This window comes from Macrosteles quadrilineatus, unplaced genomic scaffold, assembly GCF_028750875.1.
Source record: "Macrosteles quadrilineatus isolate MER2022 unplaced genomic scaffold, UCM_ALF_1.0 Scaffold_5__1_contigs__length_97177068, whole genome shotgun sequence".
Lineage (NCBI taxonomy): Eukaryota > Metazoa > Arthropoda > Insecta > Hemiptera > Cicadellidae > Macrosteles > Macrosteles quadrilineatus.
In genome coordinates this window covers 59,552,925-59,578,046 of record NW_026542598.1, presented here as the reverse complement: position 1 = coordinate 59,578,046, position 25,122 = coordinate 59,552,925, and the positions used below count along the sequence as shown (strand labels likewise).

Here is a 25,122-nt window from a genome sequence, read left to right as displayed (position 1 = left end):
TTCAGATACAATGAAGGTTTAACACCATGAATAAAATCATCGTGAACACAATATATTATTTTAACAATGATGCAGTATCGAACCTCCTTAAAAATTAACCTAGAAACAAAATTTAGTCTTAAAAAAAAAATCTAACTAAATTCAATTTAAATGGAATGTTTTTATTTCTCTTCATAAGACATAATCACATTTTGATTGTCTACAATACCTATTTACGGTGTGTAACTAAATGTCCGTGTTTATTTAAAAATAAAATAACACATAATACCCTAAAACGGAAAAAAATGAATATTTAACTTTGTTTTTATTTTCTTAGTTAATTATATTATTTGAATTCCATACTTTTCTCCCAGTAGGTAATTAAGTAAAGCTAGCTTTCTCTTTGTTTTTAATGTACGGTAGCTTAAAATTTGTCAAATTATTTTATTATGTCATAGAGTGGTTATTATTTTTTTTACTAAATAAATTGTTAACATGGTTTTATAACTTATATTATTAATGTAAAATCACATTCTAACTATTGAGCAACTTATTTTTAAGGATAGATTTCAAGTTGGTCCTACAGTAGCATATATGAAGACTGTCTACATGTACACAGAATTGTTAGTCAATTTATGTGTTGCTTAAGAAGCATACATTTAACTGAAAACGATCTGTTTGAATTTATAAATACCCCCGCCGCAGCAAATCTGCAGACTTGGCAGATTCCCATTTACCTGATTGGATTTTCACTAAAATATTTTCATAATATGTCAAGATTTATTCCCTACTTAAATAACATTAGGTAGTTTTATCGATTTTTTTTCTACGCCAGTGGCATTTTAAAGAAATCAACAGGTCTGTGGAAGTGTAAGGTAATAGAACCCATCCCTCCCGCACGGAAGTCCGAGACACTAACCAGTATGCTAGCAACACATCCAAGGTTTAACGAGTACTTAGGTTTGCTGCTACAGGGAGAGTAATAAAGTGTGTTGTTTGGTAAAATATAAATAACTTAGTATAAAATAGATAAATATGCAAAGTTTGATCAAAGTTTATCCATAAACTAGCAAAATATTACATTTTACTTACTATGCATAAAAATAAAACAGCAAATTTAAAATTTACAATTTTTTAAATTTTTTTCGCTATTTGTTTGTTTTTTTAAGCTCAATAAAGTTGTTTGGAGGGAAACAACAAAATACAACAAATTGGGAAATTTCTTTGATCAAATTTCTTTGATAAACAAGAAAACCCAATTTTTACTCCATAAAACCCTGTATCTTTGATCCAATCAAGCTGGTTTGCGAACTCGTTTGAATAAACGTAGGCTTACACGTTTGTAACAAATTTCATTAAAGTTGGATTCATTTTGCTCAAGTTATCGTGCTAACAAACACTATATAAATGAATTAGAATGGATGGAGTTTTTTTCACAGAATCTTTGTAATTTTTTACCATACTCTATAGTGAGAGAATTTCATCGTCAAACATTGTAAAGCATTCACACAACCCCCCCTTTTTTTCTATCTGTATATTATGGTTTGCTAATTTTCCAGCTATTTGATGATATTATCACTGATAGTTCTTCTGTTTTTTATAGTTTTGTCATAGGATTAAAAAACTCAAAAGGGCTGGTCATCGTTTTATAAGATTCACTTTAAATCTTGCTATCAACTAGTATGTGAGAAATGATAGCTCTTTTTTAAGTACAAGACAAATATAACTACTAACATGCCGCTAACATGTATTATCTTCATTGAATTTTATTTTAGAAAGTGAATGGAAAAAGATATGGAGACATGTTTTATGGATTGTATTGCAGTTATATAAAAGTTACCACAGAAGGTGGTGTTTTTAAAAAAGGTTAGAAATTATTTACAAATTGTAAAAAAAACAAATAAATTTGTATTTACAGTTTGTATTGTACAGATACATATTTGTAACTAGATACATAATGTTTGGTATTCTATTTTTTCAATTCAAATTCTAATAACGTAGCTAATGCTTAACATATCTTGCCTACTCACAATCCTTGTTTATTTAAACACATTTTTTTTTACAATCTCGATTATATCTAAATCAACTTTTAAAAAACATTTTTGTCGATAAATATATTTCATAGAACTTGAGATGCCTCCTAATGGGTCTCACAAACACAAACCACAAAAAATTTGTCATGTGGAGAAATAGGTTAAACAATTTTTTTGAGTAAAATAATAAATATACAATCAACAGAGAATATCCTGTACTTAACTAGTACTTTTATACAAAAGAAATTCTCGTATGCAACAATTTGTACAACGAAAAAACTGCTTTAAGATTTGTTATCAATCTATATTGTTAACTAATGAACAATTTTATGATGGCAAAATTTTACTTTGTTTACTTTTTAGTCATTAGTGTAAAATTTATCTGTGTAAAGTTTGCTTACTACATGAAACAAGAGGATTTTAATTTAATTCAATTATTCAGACAATTTCTAACAACCTTTAAAAACTTTACATGTTGTAAAAAAAACATATTTTTTAAATGGTTAGAGTTGTTGTGCAATTAGTAGGAAGATTTTCAACCAAAAATGTTTACACAATACATTGATTCCAACTTTTTGGACTCAAAGTTCCTTTCATGGTGAAATGTTTAGACTTTTAATGGAAATTTAAATTACAAAAAGCTCTCAACAAGATGAATTTCATGACACAATGGTAAAAACAAATTAATTGAAAGCTAAAACAAAAATGTGAAACACATACCAAACTGAAATGTGTATGTAGGTACTTATTTTGTCTGTTCACAATGTAATTATATTTTAGACCACTTAAGAAAAAAGTTGAAAAAAGACCTGCAGTAATGTAGAAAGCAGTAATGTAGAAAGTTGTAAATAAAACAAAAAATATATTTTTTTTTACAATATCTTGTTTACTTGAGATGTTTTAACCTAACCGGTCCCCGATATATTTTAAAATTATTGTTTGGTGGAAAGAGATCTCCAAGACAACAATACAGATATGATTGTGTACGATTTGTACAACGGTTGACGACACAATAGCTTGGGTATTTCAAGTTAATTTACTTTTTGTCTGAGGAATTATCTTTTCCACCCCATGGTGATCGGTGGGGTTTGTACCTCAACTCCCATGTCAGAAGTCTCTCCCTCTAACCATCTATTTTGTTATCATGTTCCTATTCAAAATGCAATAGATTTCCCGATGATCTGAAGATAAAACAAAATATTATTCAAAATAAATTTCAAAGTTTAATTGTTTACGAGTAGTGTAGACATAAGACTTCTTTGTCTCCCTTTTTAATATTGCTACTTAGTTAAATCAAAATACAAACTGTGTGTATAGATATAGTGTATGTCTTTTGTATACTTTGTTCTTACTGTCAATATAGTCTAAGTATATACAGTACATTAAGTTTTCAATCAAATTTAACGAAACAAACACTAACTTTCTCACCAATTATTTGGATGATCGGAGGTGGAGTTTTACTCCATCATCAATATTATTAACACCATATTTTTCCTGGTTCAGACCAATTTTTTCTTTACTTTTGGCAGCAATAAGGTGTAAATTTTACACAGGCCTACCAACAAAGACTGTCTATCGTTATACAGATACCACCAATGAGGTAAATAATAGTTTGAATGATAAAACATTCATACAAAGGCGTCTACTGTAAGTTCCTTTGATAGTAAAATGTTTACACATTTAATGGAAATAGAAGTTACAAAAAGCTCTCAACAAGATGAATTTTATAACATACAATGGTAAAAACAAGTTAATTGAAAGCTAAAACAAAAATATAAAACACATACCAAACTGAAATGTGAATGACTTATTCCGTCTGTACACAATGATCTTATATTTTAGACCACTTAAGTAAGAAAAAAGTTGTATGTATATATTTTACACCCTTCAAGTTATATCGACACGTAACAATAAGTTTTAGAAAACCTTATAAAAATATATAAATAAATTACAGAACATTAAGATCAGTTGCAAACCAACTCTTTGGTAATAACTTTTTAATGTGACAAAAAAGTGTCTGGAATTTTTTTAAGAGATCTGACTAGGGTCACTTTTACAATGGATATAAAAACATTCAACTTTTTACTTTATGTTATATAACAATATTCAACAAAATGTGAATATCATTGTACGAGCTTGTTAATTCTTAGAGATTATACTCCCTTAACTAGTGTATAAACATTTTTAAATGAAATTAAATAACATAAAACACGTTTGTAATTAGAGGTATATAAGTCTATAAAAAAATAACAAGATTTTAAAACAGCCAACACAACCATTATACTCATTCTCCATTAAGATGTCGTTTTCTTCTCTCATCAGCATATATGTTAGAATATAAGCTGTTTAAAATAAATTATATTATGTAAAACTAATCACTCTGTGTTCAATTGCGAACAGATGATATGTTTGTCCTCCGCACTGCCTTCCTGATCTTTCTGTTCGTAGGCTGTGGCGGCCCTGTTGCGTTGACTGTTGGTATTGCTCTATAAACAATTCAAAATGGAAATATCTATAAATTCATTGGTCAACCTTAGGCAACATGTTATCTAGAACAATAAAATTAAAGTTCCCTAGGTATTGGGACTAACAAACTAATAAAAAGGGGTTTAATTGGAACATATACAAATTAATAATCAACAGGACCGATTACATAGGCCCATTTGTAAAAACTTTTTTATCAGAAGGGTAATGGCAAGGACAATAAAAAGTTCAATGCAGGACATTGTTCATCAGACAGGTAAAATTGTACCTGTTACATTATATATTGAATTTTAGCCTCCTTGATCATATGTGTTTAGGTGTTAAAATTTTTTATTGTCTATTAGTTAGTAATCATGTATTAATTCTTGCATTGTTCAATTGTGGTTAAGTGTAGTTTTAGGACAGACTAGTCAAACTTAGAGAAGTTACTCTCTAGACATAACTTTCGCCCGATCACGTCGTGTCGTGTCCCGTAGGCCTACCGTTCTCAGTATTTTACAGCTTTAAATGTTCTTTTTTATGTCCGTGTACGTGTTTGTGTTTTGTTTATGTATTTATTATCCACTGACGACCTTCCAATGAAGCGATATGACATCTTATAACTGCCTGAAGATGACTCCAATGTGAGTTGAAACCGGTAGCAACTCAGCTACAACACAAGATCGCATAAATGCAGGTATTTTACACCAATTTATGTACCTGTTACTTAATAATTATAACACATTATAACACTAGTGGTTCAGGGAAGAAGCAAGCAACATGGAGAACCTAATGTATGTTCAAAGCTAAGCATGAAATGAGGAGAATATTTTAGAAGCATTTTAGTATTTACCTGTGCCTTGATATATGCATCATAAACATCATACTGTGCATATATCAAGGCTCTATACGATGTTTATCAATCAATATTAATATATAAAAAATGCTGCAGCAAAGTTTTGAGTTCCAGTCCAATTAGAACTCCCAATTTTAAATTAGTATCAAATAAAAAAAAACGTTAAAAGAATATTTTGGTTACCCATTATGCAATTTCTTTGGACAAGTTATCTAAAATCAACTATCAAAATCAACTATCTAATCTAAATCAACTATGGGTCGGAAAATGAATTCAAAATTATATCGAGCAATTTGTCAACAGCAGTACTTAAAGCATTTATAGAACTACTAGCTGGCCTGACAGACGTCGTCCTGTCCTAATGTGGTTTTATGTCAAATGCTCGTTCATTTTGAAGATGAGCTCGTTCGCATGGCTCAATCAAGTCCTGGTTGAAGTTCGTTTGCTAAGTAACTCGCCTCCAGGTTGAACATCATTCGCTAAGCTCACTCACCTTTTGGCTGCAAATTAGCTGTTGTCATTAATAAACAAAAAAATAATAGTGCTGCACCCTGTTGTTAAACCTATTAACGCTAAACAGGAAACAAAAACCCAATTTGATTAAAAATCTCAACATATGTAAATTACGTAGTACTTACGAAAACACAGGAGTTGAAGTGCCTTGTGTAAAGTTGAAGGTCGGCTTCATGTTAGGGTCAAAGGCAGGAGGGTTGGTAGGGGCTGCTGCAGGAGCTGCGGAGGCTGCTCCAAACATGAATGTCGGGGCTGGCTGCGGAGCCGCTACATTCTGCTGCTTCAAAACCAAAAATATTACTTTTAAAATTTACAATAATACAAATACTACATTACATTCAATTTGGGGATTTTGTATTTAAGAAAGTGGTACATTTTGTAAACTCTTATAACTTTCTCTACACTTGACAAAATTCCCAGGGAACAAAATATTGTGTGTACAGTGTCTCTTCTATATGTTCCATGGACTACCTACCTACAATTCTTCAAGGTAAGCCAGCTGCTATTCTCCTTATTCTACATTTAATTTAAAATCAGGCCCAGAGCCTTCCCTTGAATAAAACTTACATTTACCTATTTACTTACACTTACTTACATTAACTTACTTACATTTACTTACATTTTGGTACATGTTTGGTTTAAAACATTAACCTTATTTTAGATTCATACATTGTAGATAAATGTATTAGGTACGGACTTTGACATGGACTCATTACATATCTTTAAGTGAATATTATTTTATTAATCATTCATAAACTTTTAATTTTAATTTTTTGGTCCCTCATATGAACACATTTGTTTATAGGTATGCCAGCTATGTCCTCTGGCATAACTATCAACCTCTTTCATAAGAAGCGTTTCTACCTCATAACCTTAAAATACAAATATATTAATATTTCTTAAGTCGTTACCTGGTTGGATCCGAACTCAAACACGGGGTTGGCTGGAGCTTGGGGCTGTTGTGCTGACTGAGACCCAAAATTGAACATTGGAGCTGTCGTCGCTTGTTCTCCAAAAGACTGAACTTGCTGAGCCGAAGTTGCCCCGAAAACTGGAGCTGGTGTACTTCCTGAGGCATTGAAGAGAGAACCACCCGAAGCTGCTGACCCAAACTTGGGCTGGAAATTGAATGCCGGTGAAGGAGCTGGGTTGGAGGCTGGTGTGTTGTTGAACCCAAACAGTGGTTGACTTTGAGTGTCATGTTGAGTTTGGTTAGAGGGAAATACGGGATTGAAAACAAAACCACCACTAGGGGCAGATTCATTCTGTGGAGCAGATGTACCAAAAGTAAACACTGGTGACGGTTTAGTGTCTTGTTGTGCATTCTGGAAAGCATTTGTTTGTCCAAATGATGGAAATGTACTAGAAGATGTATTAGCAGTTGTTGTGCCGAAAGTGCTATTAGTGGTTTGAGTTGCAAAGGGAGTTGCTTGTTGTTCATTAGTAACCAAAGTAGGCCTACTACTTCCAAATGTATTTGTACTTCCAAATGTTGAAGTCATGTTAGGTTTTCCAAAACCGAATGTTGGTTTAGCTTCTGTGGTGGGGGTAGGTACTGATGTTGCTGTCTCCTTTGGCTGCGTTGTTCCAAAGGTGATAGTTTTCTTCTCAGAGTTTGCGTTCAAACTAAACATATTATTGGTTGTGGGAGTCATCACACTTGCTTGAGTACTAACTGAAGATATTGATGTCGCCCCACTTCCTGAAGATACAGTCTTAGTGTCTCCAAACTTGAAAACATTCGACGGTGAACTTGATGACAATGTATTGGTGGTAGATGATGGTAAATTGCTTCCGTACCCTTCTTGTTTTGCACCAAACATGAAAGCTGCCTGGGCAGGTTTAGGAGTAGAACTTGAATCTGATGTCTTAACTTCATTTTGGACTGCTTTGCCAGTTCCAAATGCAAAGAGGTTTGGTGTGTTGGCAGTCTTAGTCTCTTCAGACGTTGACTTTTCCGTGTTTACACCAAAGACGGGAGTTGCAGGCTTGATGCTGACACTAGTACTAAGAGTAGTCGGGATGCTGAATGTTGGTTTTTCTGATTCCACTGGTTTCTTAGCTTCTGGTGTTGGTGTTGAGTTCTTTGATAAGTTACCAAACAGATTAGTAGGTGTTTCTGCTGATGAATTTGTTTCTTGAGCTTTTGCTAGAACAGAACCTGACCCAAATTGAAAAGTCGGTTTTGAAGGAATGGTACTACTTGTAACAGAATTTAAACTGGTATCTTCTGTTTTGGGAATTCCAAATGAAAATGTTGGAGCAGGAGTCTGAGCACTTTCTGAGCTAGTTGTTGTCTTAAGCATAAATGAAGAAGAGTTCAAATTTGAACTTGTTTGGTCCCCTTTTGGAATTCCAAAATTGAAGGTAGGTTCAACCTTAGTACTGGCAGAAACAGCTGATGGTATCCCAAAAGAAAATTTTGGACCTGAAGTTTCAGCGGCTGTTGAAATTGTCGCTCCTGGTTTTGGTGTTTCACAAGCAGCACATTTGACTTTGTCCACATCATTGTTAATCATGCAAACATCACAAGTCCACGTACCAGAGGGTTTCTTAAACAGATTTCCAAAACCACTACCAGTTTGTTTTGCCTCAGAAGAGGAAGTCTCAGAAACTTTTGGTGCTGATGCTCCCGGTTTCGGTGTTTCACAAGCAGCACATTTGACTTTGTCCGCATCATTGTTAATCATACAAACGTCACAAGTCCACACACCAGAGGGTTTTTTGAATAGATTCCCAAATCCACTACTGACCACTTTAGGCTCTGAATTAGCTTGTACTGTTGACAGCTTGTCTGTACCAGTGGCAACTTTTTCGACAGATTTCTCTTTTGCCACAGGTTTTGAAGATTCACAAGCAACACACTTACTAGCCTCACCTTTGTTTAGTATTAAACAAGTAGAACATTCCCAACTGCCAACAGGTTTTTTTAACCAGTTATCAAAACCACTCGGTGTAGAAGACTTGATGTTGTTTTTGCTGCTACTGAGTGTTTTTGAACTTTTGTTTGTCTTACACGATGTGCAGATTTCTAAGCTAGATGAATTATTATTTTTACAATTGGAACACACCCACTTTTGTGTTGTACTAACAGTCTTGTCATCTGCTACAACTACTTTATATTTTGTATTCATCGGGGAAGCATTAGTACTAGTGCCGGAGCCTGCAAAGGTCGATTTCATAGCAGAGGCCATGCCAGTATCAATTAAGGCATTCTTCTTACTGTCCCCCTCCTGTTTTGTTAAGTTACTTGATAGCTCGTCAGAAGGTATCTTCGACTTTTGAGTCTCACTACTGGGAACATGTTTATTACTGCTGTTGTCGGCTAGTGGCTCACTAAACATGAAGGTAGATGTGGGGACATGCACTGGCACCACAACACTGGTCACTATGGTTGGTTGAGAGAACACAAACTTGCTACCAGCTGTTGTAAGAGGCTGCGAGGACACTGCTACTGGTTTAGGGGGAGGGGGAATGGCAATATCTATTTTAGGAAGATTTCTCACTTCCAAAACTGCAGCAGGTAAATTCAATTCCGTCACAGTTTCTTCTTTTTCTAGGGTATTTTTTGTTTTCACCTTCCCTGTATGTTTCTTTCTATCTGTGTCCTCATTTCTGAAAAAAAAGAGAACGTATATTAAAAATATTTAATTAAAACCTCAGGAATACGTACATACATTAACATATATTCCCCGGTTATTATTGTTGTATAACAGTTAAGCCACTATTTACTTAGTACCTCATATTTTTGGCCAAGAGTTTTCAACGTTATGTAACAATAAAATTAAACAGTTGCAATGCTTATCTTATGAATAGCTTTACCTCCAGCCACCACTTAAAACGGGAAAAATAGCTTTACACTTTATTGCCAGAATTAGACAAAAGCCTTATTAAATAGACTACACTAATGGCTGTGTGGTCATAGATAACCAGAATGGGAGAGAATATGTATGTATGTACTAACGACTTCAAAATTAGTAGGAAGTTGGCTTTCATTTTACTAAAAAATCATGGTGTATTGAAAAAGCAAGTTTGCATACATTAGGTACCGTACCCACATCCACATTATGATTTGAAGCATAAGAATAGCAAAAGCGAAACATAAATAGCCATTTAAGTATGTTTGTGAGGAAAATAGATGTAAGAAGAAAAGTGGGGGATATCAGTTGACAACAAGAACCTGGTAACCAATATCCCAGTATATGAGGAAACTCTAAATAGTATACATCATGAATGTAACACAGAGTTTACCTTTTCATCATTTTTTATTAATTTAAGGTGATTATTTGATGCCCTACATTCTATTGTAGATCATGTAATATCCGTATGTGGAACGAGGTTCGTTCATAAATTAAAGTCCCCATAGAGCTCCCATCGCGGCTAAGTTAGCTAGTTTAAATCTGAGACCAACAAACATTGTTTACTATTCTGTGATTAGCTTACTATGAATTCGGCATTAGCCCTTACTGAAATCCATTGCCAGTGGACGGATGTGTATGTAGTAGACAAGTGTTTAAATTCAGTAAAACGTGCACTAGCCTAGTGGCTTTGGGATTTGCAGAAGGCCATAGACAATTGCACAAAGAAGCCAGCAGCGGATGTACACCAGTTCCCATTGGGACAGTGATTAAATTTGAGGTGTTTTATTTGCTGATTGATGAGTTTTTTAAACGGTTAGGGTATGTGCAATCTCTTGTTCAGTCAAACCCCTATCTGCTTGCAGAATTCCCCTAATCTAATCACTACCACATACTCAACTGATAACTACTGCAACCAGCCTACACTGAGCAAAACATCGTAATATTATACAAATGTTTACAACCATCTATGAACTACTTCTAACCCTTACGCACTTGTTCAAACACTTTACTTAACTCATGTTCTAACAGGCAACGAACTTTAATAGCAGTTGATGGGCATTGCCATTTTATGACAGGTCTTCTCACAGATACTATTTACCCTTAGCATTTGATTTTCGTCCAATAAAGGAGTAATACCAACAAAAATTTTCTAAATTCTTGTAATTTCAAAAAGTTGTTCAGTTGAAACTGTTACAGTAAACCTTTGATTGGGTAGTTCGACACTCGATACTTCGACACGGCTGAACTATTTTGTCAAGTATTGGTTACTATTGTGATGTAAGCAGACTTGAACATTAATTTGTCATTTATTGTTGACTTAACTAATGAACAGTGAAATTGTTAAGATTTTTTAGTATTTTATAAATTTACGTGATTTCTACATAAGACTTGTGTTTTTTTTTTACTTTCCTGTATACTAAACTCCATTATAGTTTGACATTTCCATAGTTTGACATCCCCTAAGTCCACAAGTGTCGAACTATCGAGTACTACTGTATTATTTTTATCTTTGTTTAAAACGGTTAATTTAAAATTTATTCATCCTATTGTTTGTTTGTCTTACCTGATGGTATACTCAGGCACAGGTGCAGCAGGTACAGGTGTAGTCTGAGCTGCAGTCTGTCTAGCGTCTAAAGTGCTCTGTTGTAGTCTCTCCCTCCGCTTGACCCGCAGCAGGTCTGGTGTGGAAGGGATGTTGAGCTCTGTGTACCTCTGTTGTGGAGCCCTTATCAAAGACTCTAACTTGCGTTTTGTGCCTACCACTGGCATCTTCTTGGCATCAATCATCTACAAACAAATAATGTTCAACTAACTTTGACAACATATCTGAAGAAAATGCAGATAATATGTTAAGAGAGATCTAGTCAGCACCCAGATATGCAATACAACTGCAAGGCCAGATAAGCTAGGCCTAATACAATTGTATAAATTGAATTGTCGTACATTTTGTAAAAAATCCTGAAAATTCTACAATAAACGCCAACTAGAGCATTGAAAGGTCTCCTCAAATCAATCCATCATTGGGGATTTCCATGACTTTAAGCCTATTTCCGTGACTTTCAAATGACTATCCCTGACTTTCCAGAATGTGGACACCCTGCACTAGTGTGAACATAAAAAGGTTTTAACAGAGCTATTATTGATTTTAGCTAATCTGTGTCAAGGGCATCAATGGATCAGGGTGGATACTGAAATAAAATTTAAATTAAATTAAATTAAAAATGAAATGAAATGAAAAATTATTAAGGTATTTACACAGACAAAGTTAGAGCCGCATGGTCATTTCTTTAACTTAACCTGCAACTACTACTACCTGATACTAGGCATAAAATGAAGGAAATCTGATGAAGGTTTTCATTCAAAATGATCACTGGCATAGGCTACACTTAAAAAACACTCACTGGTGTAGAGAAATGTTCCAACGCGTCTAATATCCGTTTAGCTGTGGAACTAAGTGGCAGGCTGGACTGCTGCGATGGCACAGGCCGCATTGTTGGTTCTACGCGACGCACAAACGTTCCCTGCCTAGACGGAGACGATTCCACCAGACGCGCGTAGTTGTACGCCTGTGATGAGCCTCCGTACATTGTGCGGCCCGAGTAGAACGGAGAACTGCCCATTCTGGCTCTCATACTCGCCTAACAACATTGACAAAACAGTAATAATGTATCATCATTCACACTTGAAATGGTTTTAAATCAGGTGGCTTTAATCGCTTCAGTATTAAATTCTAGTAATGTAATAAAATTAGAATACAAATGTTTTACCTTTATTGTCCTACTTGAATATGCTAAATTGTCAAGTCTGTGAACAACAATTTTAACCTTCGAAGAACAGCTATGGAAACGTGATTGTCTGGTGACAACACTCTCAAAGTTTATAACATAAGAAGTCACTATGGAATAAGCCCTATTTTAAGTTGCATGTCTGATTAAGATTAAAATTAACATAGTTAAACTAAGCCACCGACAATGGCGATTATTTTTTTTTATTGCATAATGCACACAAAAATGTTTAAAGCATGAAAACTAAAAGGACAACTTATTGTAAACTATAGCATCAATTTATCAACAAAAAAAACTAAGAAAATACAAGAACAAAGAAAATAGAATTTTTTTACTCTGGCACACTCTTTTGTGGTTCATTCCATTGTCTTTAAATAAGAAAATTGGCTATAAGCTTAATAATAACAACACATATTTTCAGTAAGTTAACATTTCTTAGACAGTTTTAAGATATCTTTACCCTCAGTGGTGAATGGAAAGTGGTGGTATTGAATGAGGGTCTTCTTCTGTCCAGGGCATCAAGAGTTGAGCCTCCAGGTATAGATCTGCCATATCTGCTACCACCTACAGCAAAAGACTGGTCAATGAGAGACTACGAATGGTCAGGAAAATTGTTGGTAAAGATAAATATAATCACAGCATAGATAACTATAGTAGAACCCCTCATAACAACTCATGGTCATATCTGACCTAGTGTTCAACCGACTACTTGTTTCCTGTCTGGGGTGATAATCTCAAGCGAAATATAACTTAATAGATAAAACTCACCAGCACTAGCGCTTTGTTTACGATTACGAGTAAGTGGCTGATGTGTCATATTGAACCTATCAATATAAAGAAATATAATGTATTTTTTAAAATTAATACATTTTTAAAATCACTGTCTTCCACAACACCGGTAGATTATTGAAAGCTGTCATCACTATCTTCCGAAATTGCTGCTAGTTACCGAATATCTTCCTCATTAATGGAAACATCTTCACCATCTTCCACTTTTGAGACCAAATCCTGAATATCGTTTGGTTGTATAGACATTATCGTCGTCTGACAAGATTGCGGAAAAATCATTAACTTCTCTCATGGTCGTTTTGATAATACCATCATCTTCTACAATTGTGGAAAAATTTTATAATGTGATAATCTACTGAAGCTGTATGGATCATTATCATCATCTCCCGCAGTCAGGCGAACGTTATCTTCATTATCCCTGATCGCAAAGAAGGGGGGGACTTTTTGATTGTGTGTGATCTTCTCAGACCAATGTGAAGACGGTTGACAATCGATTTTTGATATCAATACTGATGACTAAGAATCATTGGTATAGAGTATTCACAAATCCCTAATTATTTTTAATAATACTGTATATGTATTAATTGTTATTAATTATGTCTATTGTTTTTTTTTTTTTTTTTTTTTTTTAGTTTTTATGGTTTTTTTTTATTCTCTCGATATACGACCTTTTGGCTGTTCCAACCATGGACAGACATAGTCAGATATGAGGGGTTCTACTAACTTAGTAGTACTTAAATCAAAAATGCAACTTCTTACAATGTAGAATAGTAAACCTTTTTCCAAAAGGACAAACCAAATCACACTTCATAAAAATCAACGGACATATTCTAATATTTTCTTCACATTAATTAAATATTTAAATTGCTAGACTGAACAATACATTTACATGAATTTTTATTTTAATATGTGATGAAACAGAAGCATCACATATGGGAATCAATATTACTCACCCAAACTACGGGTCGAAGATTGTGCTTGCGGAACTAGCGAAGAACAACCACTTGTAGATTCACTAGTTTCTGAACAGTCATCACCTACGAACCGTCATTTGCTCTTACTTAGCGATTAAGTGTTTGGAAGACTGTGGGAAACAGGAGGAAATCTTAGGAGTTCTAGGATATGAACGGTTAAGGGCTGAAGTTTAGACTTTAGATAGAAGACATGTAACCTATGAACTGGACATAGCTTGGATGTAGCGAACGTGTAGGTTGTACAATGAACCTATGTAACTAACAGTTTTTGGAACTGCAAATATTAACGAGTGCATTCTATGAGGACAGGAAATAGTAATTGTACATAATAATGTTCAACAAGACATACAAATGGTACTCTACAGACAACAATGGAGAAAACTCCAACGGATTAGGATAAAAACTATAATATACACATAGAACAAATTCGACAAAGTCACAAACTTAAATATATCCCTTCATCAATTCAGCACTAATCAAAATGGATAGGAATCAGTATATATTTTATGATAAGATTAGGCTACCTAAATCCTGTTAATGTAACAACAACAATGGAACTTAATCAATCCTTGGATTTAAAGTAGGGAAACTCGACACTAGAATTACTATGAAATGGAAATATGACAAGTTTGGTAGGCCTAGTAGCAAAGGCTTGTTAGGTATCCACATAAATTGGAGTTAACGTTTTAAAAGGCTTTGTAAATCCTCTCAATATAACCAATATAACTCAATATAACTCAATATGCCACCTAATATTTTTTCACGTAGCCATTCATTTCACAATTTAAATTTTTTTTTCTTGTAACTCCATCACATCATTTTTTCACCTCATCATTTCTCCTGTAATTTATTTATTTATTGCATTTGATAAATAATGTATGTTTGGAAGCAACTGCAGTCGACGCACAGGCTCGCTGCCCATGTCGGCTTATTCCCTATTAACATGTACGTTTTTTTTACCATAGATGTAATGTAAAGGTTTATTTAATTTTATTCTTTTAAATTCACTTATGTTTTTGTTCTTCCTTTAAATATTTGTGTACATATTTTGTAAATACCGTAATTTGTTGGAATAAAGAAATAATTCATTCATTCATTCATTCATAATAAAACAGAAGCATTATAACAGATATATTGTACAATAATACTTTAGGTGGGAAGTGGTAACAGCCCACCTAAAGTGATTGTATAGTTTTTAAGAGGTTTATCCTCTCACTTTAACTAAAAAGAACCTTTGTAAAAGGTACAATGGTCAGAAAAAGTTATCTTTAAGGATCTACAAAATATTCAAAATACATGGAATTCAATACTACTGTTTGAAGCCGAAGCAGCTTTTACATTGTTAGATTGTATGAGTATTAGTAGCCTAAATAAATAGAACATCAGCTCGTAGTTTATGTACAAACCATTTTAGTAAACTTACAACTGTACTGTTAGGAGTGTTGAATATTTTCTGTTAAATAAGGTTACTCAAATGAGGCTTATAGTTTCACAACTAAGAAGGTAGGAATGTTTTGCCACACTCACCATTGACTTTAGCTGTCATCTGCTGTGGCATAGCTGGAGTGGAAGCTATCAGTTCTGGCCGAGTTTCACGCGTGCTCGGACCAGCTACTGGCTCCCCTCCTCCCCTCACTGCGATCGGACTTATGTCTTCTGCGCCTGTTGAAAAGAGCAATCATCAGTCCTTTCAATCAAGTGAAGCTTGCAATCATCCATAAACCTTCACATTACCTGTTATTATAGCATTGAGTCCTAAATAGTTGATGAATTTGGATGCATTCCATCTAAATTGGCATGGGACGTGAAGATGATTATGACAATGACTGGAATGTGGTTTAAAAGACCAAGGGCCTTCCTACCTTGGAACTACCACGTTCAAAGGGCCTTCCTTATCACAGCTTCATCAGTTTGTAAATTTAATGAGAGTCTATGGAAGTAGATGGCAGCATCATATTGTACATCTCCAGCAGTTGCGAAAATATCATCATAGTCTTCAGCTAGGTCTATCATTGAAACTTAATTGTCGTCATTCGGGTTAACGATGAAAGCGTTAATTTTTCAACCTACAGATTTTGGTAAACGAGTCCACCAATTGTAATTTACTTTGGGATGGTAAAACCTAGGCTTGAGCTTAATTTCTAACATTCAATCTCTCGAGTTTTCAGCCTTGGCTCGGCTTGAACATCGAGCCGCTTGCTTAGAAAAACACATTATTATGAGTGATGGTGAGAGAAGCAAAAAGTATAGAATAAAACACAGGGAAGAGGTAAAAAATGTAAAAAGGAATTCAGAATAAACAAGAAAAGAATGAGGAAAGCAAGGATTCAATAATTAAAAGCTACCTTACTCTTGATGCTAATGAACAATTAAAAGAAGATTTAATTAATAAAGAACATGAAAGGAAGCGTAAGTACAGAAAAAAGTAGAAAATTGAGACAAACTGAACACCGTTACTCCAAAAAAGGTAAGCCTACCATATAAATCCCCTCAGGGGCTTGGAAAAGCAAAAAAGAAAGTTTTTTCTGGCCTACCTAAGTCTCTTAACAAAAAAAAGACTTTATTTAACCAACTGATTAGTAATTGTAGAACAGATTTAACATAAAAAGTTCAAAAGGAACTTTTCAGTAGCAGGTCCCTATGAACTGGCTGAGAAAGTTTTAAGATTTGATTGACAATTTAGACTTTGTTTACATATATCCCGGTATTAAAGATGAAGTTATAGTTCAAGATGAACAAGGAAATAAATACTAAACTAAGGAAGACATACTTAATAATGTTTTTAAATGGAGCATACAAACTGTTTACGAGTTCTAATCTTGGCGTAATCATTGGATTCTAGCTACGGTTTGTAAAATGAGACCAAAAGATTTTCTCCTTTTAAAAAATACACAAAAATAGTATTAAATTTGTATCGAGGTTCTTATTTTATCTGGCATATCTTAAGTACACTGTATTGATAAATAAATTTTTGATCATCAATCTTGACTATGTAGGATAACTGCCCTAGATTGCCTTTTTCCAACTATAGGCTACCGTGTGTGACGTGATGTATGGGACAGACTTTTAAGTCTTCAAAAACAATCTGTATTGGAAATAAAAATTCAGCTAGGCCTACCTATATTTTTTTTAATACTATCTCTAAATACGAGCTATGTCTGTTTGTCTGTCTGTCTTTCTGTATTTCAAAATCCAGCGGAAAGTTCAATTAGCAACTCAATTAAATAATTCAATAATTTCAATTAAATAATTTAATTATTTCAATTAATAATTAAATAAATTATTTATTTATTTCAAGGAATTTAGTGAGTCGGTGGCTCAGTCGGTAGCGTCGCGGACTTCGGGCCCAAGGCAGCGATGTCGTGGGTTCGGATCCTGGTCACTGCCGATAACATTTTATCAGTACAGTTCACCTTTGTACTGTACCGGCTCACTCCTTGCTTTGCTGTAAACGATCCACGCACAGGCGCTTAGTCTATGTGGACGGGCAAATGCAAGGTTAAAAGAGGCCGCCAACCTCTTTTTTTAAAAGAAAAAGAAAGAAAAGAATTAGATTTTGGAATCAGGGACTTAGGGCCTAAAAAAGTGATTGGCCACAGCCACTAGCTCAGGAAAATTTGTATTTCGCTACACTTCTCATTTAAAAATTAAAATAATTAACATTGGCCTTATGGGTAGCTTTAACTATGTTGGCTGAACAAAATAACAAGGAAAAAAAACATAAGATTTGTCACATCTGTTTAGCCATCCACAGTATACTAACAAATTACACAATACAGCAAAAAGGGGGGAAAAACAGTTGTAACTATTGAGAGAAGATTACTCTGAAGATTACTCGATATAGGGTAAAATAGTTCCGATCAAATACTGATTATTTTACTAATCCTTATCTCACCAAAACTAAAAAACGTCATATGCCATGTTGAAACTAATATTACTTTGCTTAAAATATATATCATGAGTGAAAAAGTTTAAATGATAAGTATTTAAAGCAGTTTTTATAGGTCAGTAGAGATAGCTTTCTCCAGAATGTAAACCGGAAAATGTTTTATTATCATTAAAAACTATTCTATTTATTCTACTAAGAAAATATACAGTAGAACTCTAATCGTCCAAACTCCAACTATCCAAATCGCTGATTATCCTAATTGCTTACGGAAAAAATTTAAAACTAGGCCTACAGTTATAAGAGTTATTAAAGAAGGTAGAAGATGTTATGGCAGCAAAATCCAAACCCTGGCTCAACGATTGCTGTGTGGACACCATCATCGAATCCCGCGGTCACGGAAACATTGCCATCATATTTCGCGATTGCAGCAAAATGATAAACATATGCCACAGTCGTGTAGGTCTAGACACCATCATCGTCTCCAGCGGCACAGAAACATCGTCATAGTTTTTCGCGATTGGGACTCCACGATCACGGGAAGAGCGTAAATTTTCCAAATTCCAAAAAATCGCAAATGTTTTTTGTGTCTGCAATAACAATAGTAAAAGCTCGGCATGACTCTACCAATTTTTTTTTTTTTTTTTTTTTAAGTCTTGAATTTCGGTAAAAATCCAATGAGGCCTTTGCGAATGTTTGATTATCCAAATGGCGTCCAGTCCCAATTGTTTTGAAAATTGGTGTGTCGTACTACTGTACTCATAAAATTAACAACAACACATTTTTTTTTTTTTTTTACATGTCAGTTTCACTTTATGGAGAATCACCCTGTTTCTAAATAAAATGGAAAATTGACTTGTGGATCAAACTTACCATATTGATCATTCTTTAGAAACTTTTGGTTCACTGGTGAGTTGTAACGGTTGGTTCTCGGCTTTTTGGCAACCGGTGCATGGTCAACATTGTCTACAATGTTCAGTTCTGCTCTAGACGTGGCAGGCGGACGAGAAGTTATTGTCGAAGACAGTGAATGTCCGACAAAGTCACTAGTGTTTGGTACTTCGGAGGGAGACATCCAACGAGATAACCACGAAGTCGGCTGAGGTAGCAGTTCTGTCACTCGTGAAGCCACCCTCTTGACAAAAGACTGTGGAAACAGCAAAAACATTGATATAACTTAACTGACAAATTACAAAGAAAATTGGATCCAGAAATGTAATCGACTTTGGGAAACAATAACAAAAAGGTTTTAAAAAACATAGATTAGGCCCACATTCCTCTCACTTTTAAAACTTTTAAAACCTAAATCAGTTTGTCACAAGATTTTATGAACACATAAGGCGATAAAATACAAAAATAGAGAATATTTTGGTGCCTTGTTCAACTTATACACTGCTTTCTCATTATCTTCATAATAGACCTAAACTCGTTTAACTCTTGCTCTTGCTAAGCCTTTCTAAAATTACAAAAAAATCCATGCATGTGCAAACTAGTTATTAGTGCCTTGCAGGATTTAAACCCATAACCTCAGGGACTGAGACCTTACCATCAGACCAGCTTGCTTCCCACAATTTGTCGGTTTGGATTACCCGTTCCATTTTTAAATGTAGGTACTTACTATCAATCCCTGAGTTATCAGTTCTGGTTTCAACTGCTTTAATGTGTGTAAGTTACAGCATGATGTAGGATTGTTAACCCTTTCCTACCACTGATTAGGCCTACCGTAGTAATCACGACTTCCACACCCTTATGTTATGTACTAAACAGTTTGATTGACTCCTGTAATACTCATGAAATCCTGGTAAATTTTGTTCTGAATCGTTGACAGCACTGGGAAATAGTTTCTTGCCCCCATTTTAATTTTACAAAAAATTCTGCAGTGAGGGGTCACAGTTTGCTCCGCTCTCAACGTTTCCATATCTTGGAATTTTTTTAAGTGAGTAGCCCTACATATTACTTAGGCTTTAGGCCTAACACTAACCTAACAAATTACATATGATAACATACAGTGTTTTCTTTCATATTCAATTTAATTCAAGGCCAAATAGGCCTATGTTGCCAGGCGATTACTAGGTTAGGTTTTTGTCGTGAGTTTAACCTAAATGCCTAAAATCCAATTTTATATTTTTTTAATTATGAAATTAACCCTCTGAGCGTCACTTGTCGAAAAATCGACTCACGACACTCTTTGTGTAGTGTCACTTGTCAATTTTTCGACACACGAACATCGTTTACGGCGAAGGCTCTATGACTGACTGAATCGGATTGAACTGGATCGAGTTAGGTATCGTTCTTTTTGTTATATTCAGAGCTTTCTCCGGAGGTCTGTCTCTAAGCGCTATTCATTTTAGTTCCGAAAATATTGTAGCAGACAGCTGACGTGCGTATTTGTAAACAGCTTGGTTAACCTCGGACCGATGACTGATGTGTTTTATTACGTTTATCATTGTTTTAGTGTTAAAAATCAAAAGTAGTGATATACGTGGTGCATTATAAGAACATTTAAGTTATTTTAAAGGGCTGGTTGATGATCCTGAAGAAGTAGGTAGTGATATTGATGTACCTAAATTATCAGCCAGATTCCTAGCTATGGTTAGGCTATGCATTCTTAGCTAAACGCTATGTACCGTACTGAAATCTGTTTTTTGCCCATAACTTATTTATTTGCAAATCTACTTCCTTATATTATTATATAGGCCTATTTGTAATCCTCATAAAATTTACAACAAAGTGGCTATTTTCAAATATTTATAGGACTATAATTTATACAATTTCATTGAGCGCGAACTTATTTTTTTTTCCAAAATATTTTTTTTTTACCTAAAAATTTTTTTTGAAACAAATGTTCCTTATGTTTTATGTAGGTATAATATTGAAGCCCATGATTTTCCAAACAAAATGGTATATAGAACAGTAGAATTAACATTGTTTTTTTAGCTTCTCAGATCCGTTTTAATGAAACCTTGCAAATGCGCCAAAAATAGGTGGACATTAAGGCCTAAACTATGGACACTCGGAGGGTTAAACTGTCATAACCTAACCAAACCAACCAAACTTGCTGATATGAACAAATTGTTGACAAAAAGTTAGTGCTACCAGCGGTGTTCAAACACGGTACATTCGGATTATCAGCCCGAAACGCTATCCATTACACACCACCAAAGCCGATGGCTCAAAACCGTATCGATGCGGTAATGGTGTTCCCTCAAAGTGACGTCAGCAGATAGTGACGTCAAACGGCACCTGAGAAATCTTCCGTGTGCCGTTTTGCTCATTGGGCACTTCTACTCATTGCTCACTCACTTTTACTCATTGCCTACCACATGTAGGCAATCCTGGCAAACCTCAAATACAATTTCCTTGAAACCCTCCCCAAGGCACTCAACCCCAAGAGGGTTGTGAAACAAGTATATGCCTAAATTGGGTATATCAGAGGAAGTAGGGCTAAAATTTAAGCAATGGGTCACAAATTAAGGCTTTAGGGCCTACCTAGTAATTTAATAACGTGGCCAAACGAACCTATAAGTAAGGATTTACTAAGTTAAGTATACCTAAGTCACAAATTATATAAATTAGGCTAGGCCTACCTATCCTAACCTTAGTTTTCTTAACCCTCCGAGTGTCTGTAGTAAAGGTCTTAATGTTTGTCCATTTATTGCGCAATCGCAGGGTTTAATTAAGATGTTTACCAGTATGAGAATACTTTAAGCAAAACAACTGGATTTAAAGCATTTTACATCAGGTATTGGTAGGCCCTATATTACAGAAGGGTAAGTTACAAGTTATTAATATTTTAGCCTCGTGTTATTTTATGGAACCATTTCAGTTAACCCGGGTTTCGGCCTGAATTCGGCTAAGTTAATGGGTTTCTACTGAAAGTTTATTTATTTTTTATCACTAAAAACAATGATTAAACGTAATAAAACACATCAGTTATCGATGTTAGGTCAACCAAGTTGTCTACAAATAAGCATATCATCTGTCTGCTACAATATGATCGGCACGAAAATGATAAGCATCTAAGTTAAGTTAAAGACACATAGGCCTAGGTACATCGGGAGAAAGCTTGGAATCGGACAAAAACTAATATAGCCTACCTAACTTAGCCTATCTTGATCCCAGTAAGTTAAGTTACTTACAATCCGGGTATTTATTCCGTATAGGTGCCTCCAAACGAAATTTTAATTTTGATATCTTACCCTACTTTATAGTTTTTTACCTCCTGAATCCAAATATACCATTATTTTTCACCGCTGATGAATATTTCTCAAGATAACGCCGTAAAAACATACAACATTACAATAAACAAGGTAGGATGGATAACATTTACAAGTGGAATGAACTGTGGTTAACTAAGCCTACAGCTGACTGTTTTCAACCACACGACAAGAAAGGTTAGCCTAAGTGAAGAAAGTAACATGGTTGATGAGAAGAAGAATACCGTTGATTAAACATGATAACATCGTTGTAGAAACATTTCAAGTGATTCTATAGTCAATACCTAATGCTTTCTATAATATAGGCCTAGTAATCTCGTCACATTATGGAGATATAGATGGACTGGTGGACTAATTACATACTGTATTTCTTATTTAGGTAGCCTATGTCAGGGTGGTGGTCGTGCTGTATGTGAATTGGTGACTGCAAGTGTTTTGAAGTTAGGTTAGATTAGGAAGGTAAAGTTTAGGTTATTAATGTATCGAGTTGTTAGTTTATGTCGCCAGCAGACTGTTTTTGTAAAATTAAAATCCTGAGAAAAACACTTCAACTTTCTGAATTTTAATTTTACAAAAACAGTCTGCTGGCGACATAAACTAACAACTCGATACATTAGGGAACCTAAACTTGAACTTACCTAATCTAACCTACCTTCAAAGGACTTAATGCAGTCACCAATTCACAAAGCACGACCTACCACCCTGACATACCTTTTCTTACATTAAAAGGAGTTTGCTTACATTCTAGAGGTTAGGTTATGTTAGAATAGCACCATTTTATTATGTAATTTCTAAACGGCAAAATATAAATCAATAAATCATTAAAAAGGATAAAATGCTGGTAACAATATTTAGGTACATTTTATTAAATGTATTAACTTATTGGTCTTAGAAAGTAAAAAGTGTAACTAAAGTTAATCAGGTGATTTTTATATTGCAGAATCAGAGGTCTAGCTAATTAAAGTTGTCACTTCCATTTGCTTGACTACATTATGATTGAAAACAATCAGCTGTTGCCTTACTTAACCCATAGTTCAATCCACTTGTAAATGTCATCCATCCTACCTTGTTTATTGTACGGTAATGTTCTTATATTATTACGGCGATATCTTGAAAAATATCCATCAGCTGTGAAAAGTAATGGTATACTTATTTGGATTCAGGAGGTAAAAAACTATAAAGTAGGCCTAAGATATCAAAATTAAAAATTCGTTTGGAGGCACCTAAATAGAATAATTACCACAGTCCGATTCAGTCAGTCCCAGAGCCTTCGTCGAAAATTATGTTTGTTAGGTGTCGCGGCAACATAACACTCGGAGGGTTAAATTAAGATTTTTGTAGGATAACTTAAATTTGTAAAAACAAAACAACTAAGTTAAGTCACCTATTTATTTTGTTCCAGCTTAAGATTGCAATATAGCATAGAAGTCTGTTCAATTACCGAGTCATTTCTGTATCACCAGGAAATAAACAACCGAACAAGTTATGAGTTTGCGTAAGTAGCCTAGTAGGCCCTAGTAGTAAGTTACCTAGAGGCTAAGTTAGTCAGTCTAACTTAGATGTATTTAGAGCTGCTCCAATCTGTGACCTTAAAACACTATTAGTAATTTTTCACTGGACCTTGCTAAAATCTTTGCCCAACTTAGGGCCAATTGCCTATCTAACTTAAATTACAGTTAGCTTACATTAAGGCCTATATTGGCACTGAGATAACCTATTCTAAGCTATTGTGGGGATAAGAGGAGACCATTTGTACATTATTGATATCTACCTGTTGAATAAACAATAACTAGGATTCCTTCTGTCTCGCAAAAGCTCAAGCTGTCAATAGGAAGCATCAAACTTTGAGAACATCAGCACTGTCATGGTCATATAATAGGTTAGGCATAAAACACCACATTGCAAGGACCTAAGAGTTGTATTAGGTCTGGGCCAAAGATTTTTAAGCCAATTCAAGTATAAGGAGCAAACCAGAACGAATTATGAAATAAGTATCTCTCTCCGCAAAAACTGGGAATAAACCGTTTTCTCAGTTAGAGGTCGACTAAACGGCAGAACACCACGAGCAAACCACACTTTGGCGCCGATATTACTGATAATAAAAGTACTTACGTTGGAAACGTCGTACGGCTTGGAAGCATCAGAGGATCTACCTCTAATATTGCCACTTCCCTTGGCCATGATAAGTCACTAAAATAACCGCACATTAATTGTAACTACATCACAGAAAATTTTAACATTACAATTTAACTGACTTGCTGAAACGAAACGAAAATGGCGGCGATCCAAGACAAGCAAGTTGTAGTGGTCTGGTCGGGCCTTTTGGGCTGCACGGGTACAGGATAGCCAACATGACCTACAAACTAGCAGCCTAAAAATAATTCCCTTATGTTTAAATTTCCACCAAGTTTCATTTAATGTTTATATGTATGTAGTATGTAATATGTATGTTGTTTAGTTAAGACGGCTACGCGGCTACTAATCACGGCGGGTTGGTTCCATATTATCGACCATCGATCGTAGAAATTGATCGAAACTGTATTATTCCCATTTTGTCGACACTTTGGCCGCCTTTGTAGTTAAAGGTGGCCGTGCTACTATGAATTAATATAAATAGCCGAATTAAGATATAAAGTAAAGTGTTCTAAACTTAAGTGGTGGAACTTATGTTTATTAACGTAAAGACCTTGCCTTCATAGTGTCCTCAATACAGTAGTTTAAGGGTTTGAAAAGTTTTGCATGAGGAAAATTTATTGAATAATCATA

The 25,122-nt window shown here is 34.6% G+C and overlaps 1 protein-coding gene across 3 annotated transcripts; it reads right to left on the bottom strand.

The window, feature by feature from the left end:
- Positions 1–1,227: 1,227 nt before the first annotated feature.
- Positions 1,228–24,631, bottom strand: LOC128994541 (nuclear pore complex protein Nup153-like). 3 transcript variants are annotated; one of them, XM_054419160.1, is made up of 10 exons: positions 24,469–24,631; positions 19,013–19,286; positions 15,781–15,915; positions 14,233–14,316; positions 12,951–13,054; positions 12,107–12,343; positions 11,269–11,492; positions 6,756–9,459; positions 5,970–6,124; positions 1,228–4,498 (listed from the first exon to the last, which is right to left on the bottom strand). In XM_054419160.1, the coding sequence occupies exons 1-10, from the start codon at positions 24,535–24,537 to the stop codon at positions 4,399–4,401; spliced, it is 4,086 nt and encodes a 1,361-aa protein (XP_054275135.1). In that variant the 5' UTR covers positions 24,538–24,631; the 3' UTR covers positions 1,228–4,398. The 3 variants fall into 3 exon arrangements, with proteins under 3 accessions (XP_054275135.1, XP_054275136.1, XP_054275137.1); XM_054419161.1 differs by having other exon boundaries at positions 5,970–6,121; XM_054419162.1 differs by lacking the exon at positions 14,233–14,316.
- Between the last annotated feature and the right edge of the window lie 491 nt (positions 24,632–25,122).

Coding starts and splice junctions, on each gene's coding strand:
- LOC128994541 (XM_054419160.1), bottom strand. CDS start 24,537: ATGGCCAAGGGAAGTGGCAATATTAGAGGTAGATCCTCTGATGCTTCC. Junction 13,055..14,232: donor ATCTTCGACCCGTAGTTTGG/GTGAGTAATATT, acceptor CTTTTGCTGTAG/GTGGTAGCAGATATGGCAGA. Junction 4,499..5,969: donor ACTTCAACTCCTGTGTTTTC/GTAAGTACTACG, acceptor AATTGTTTATAG/AGCAATACCAACAGTCAACG.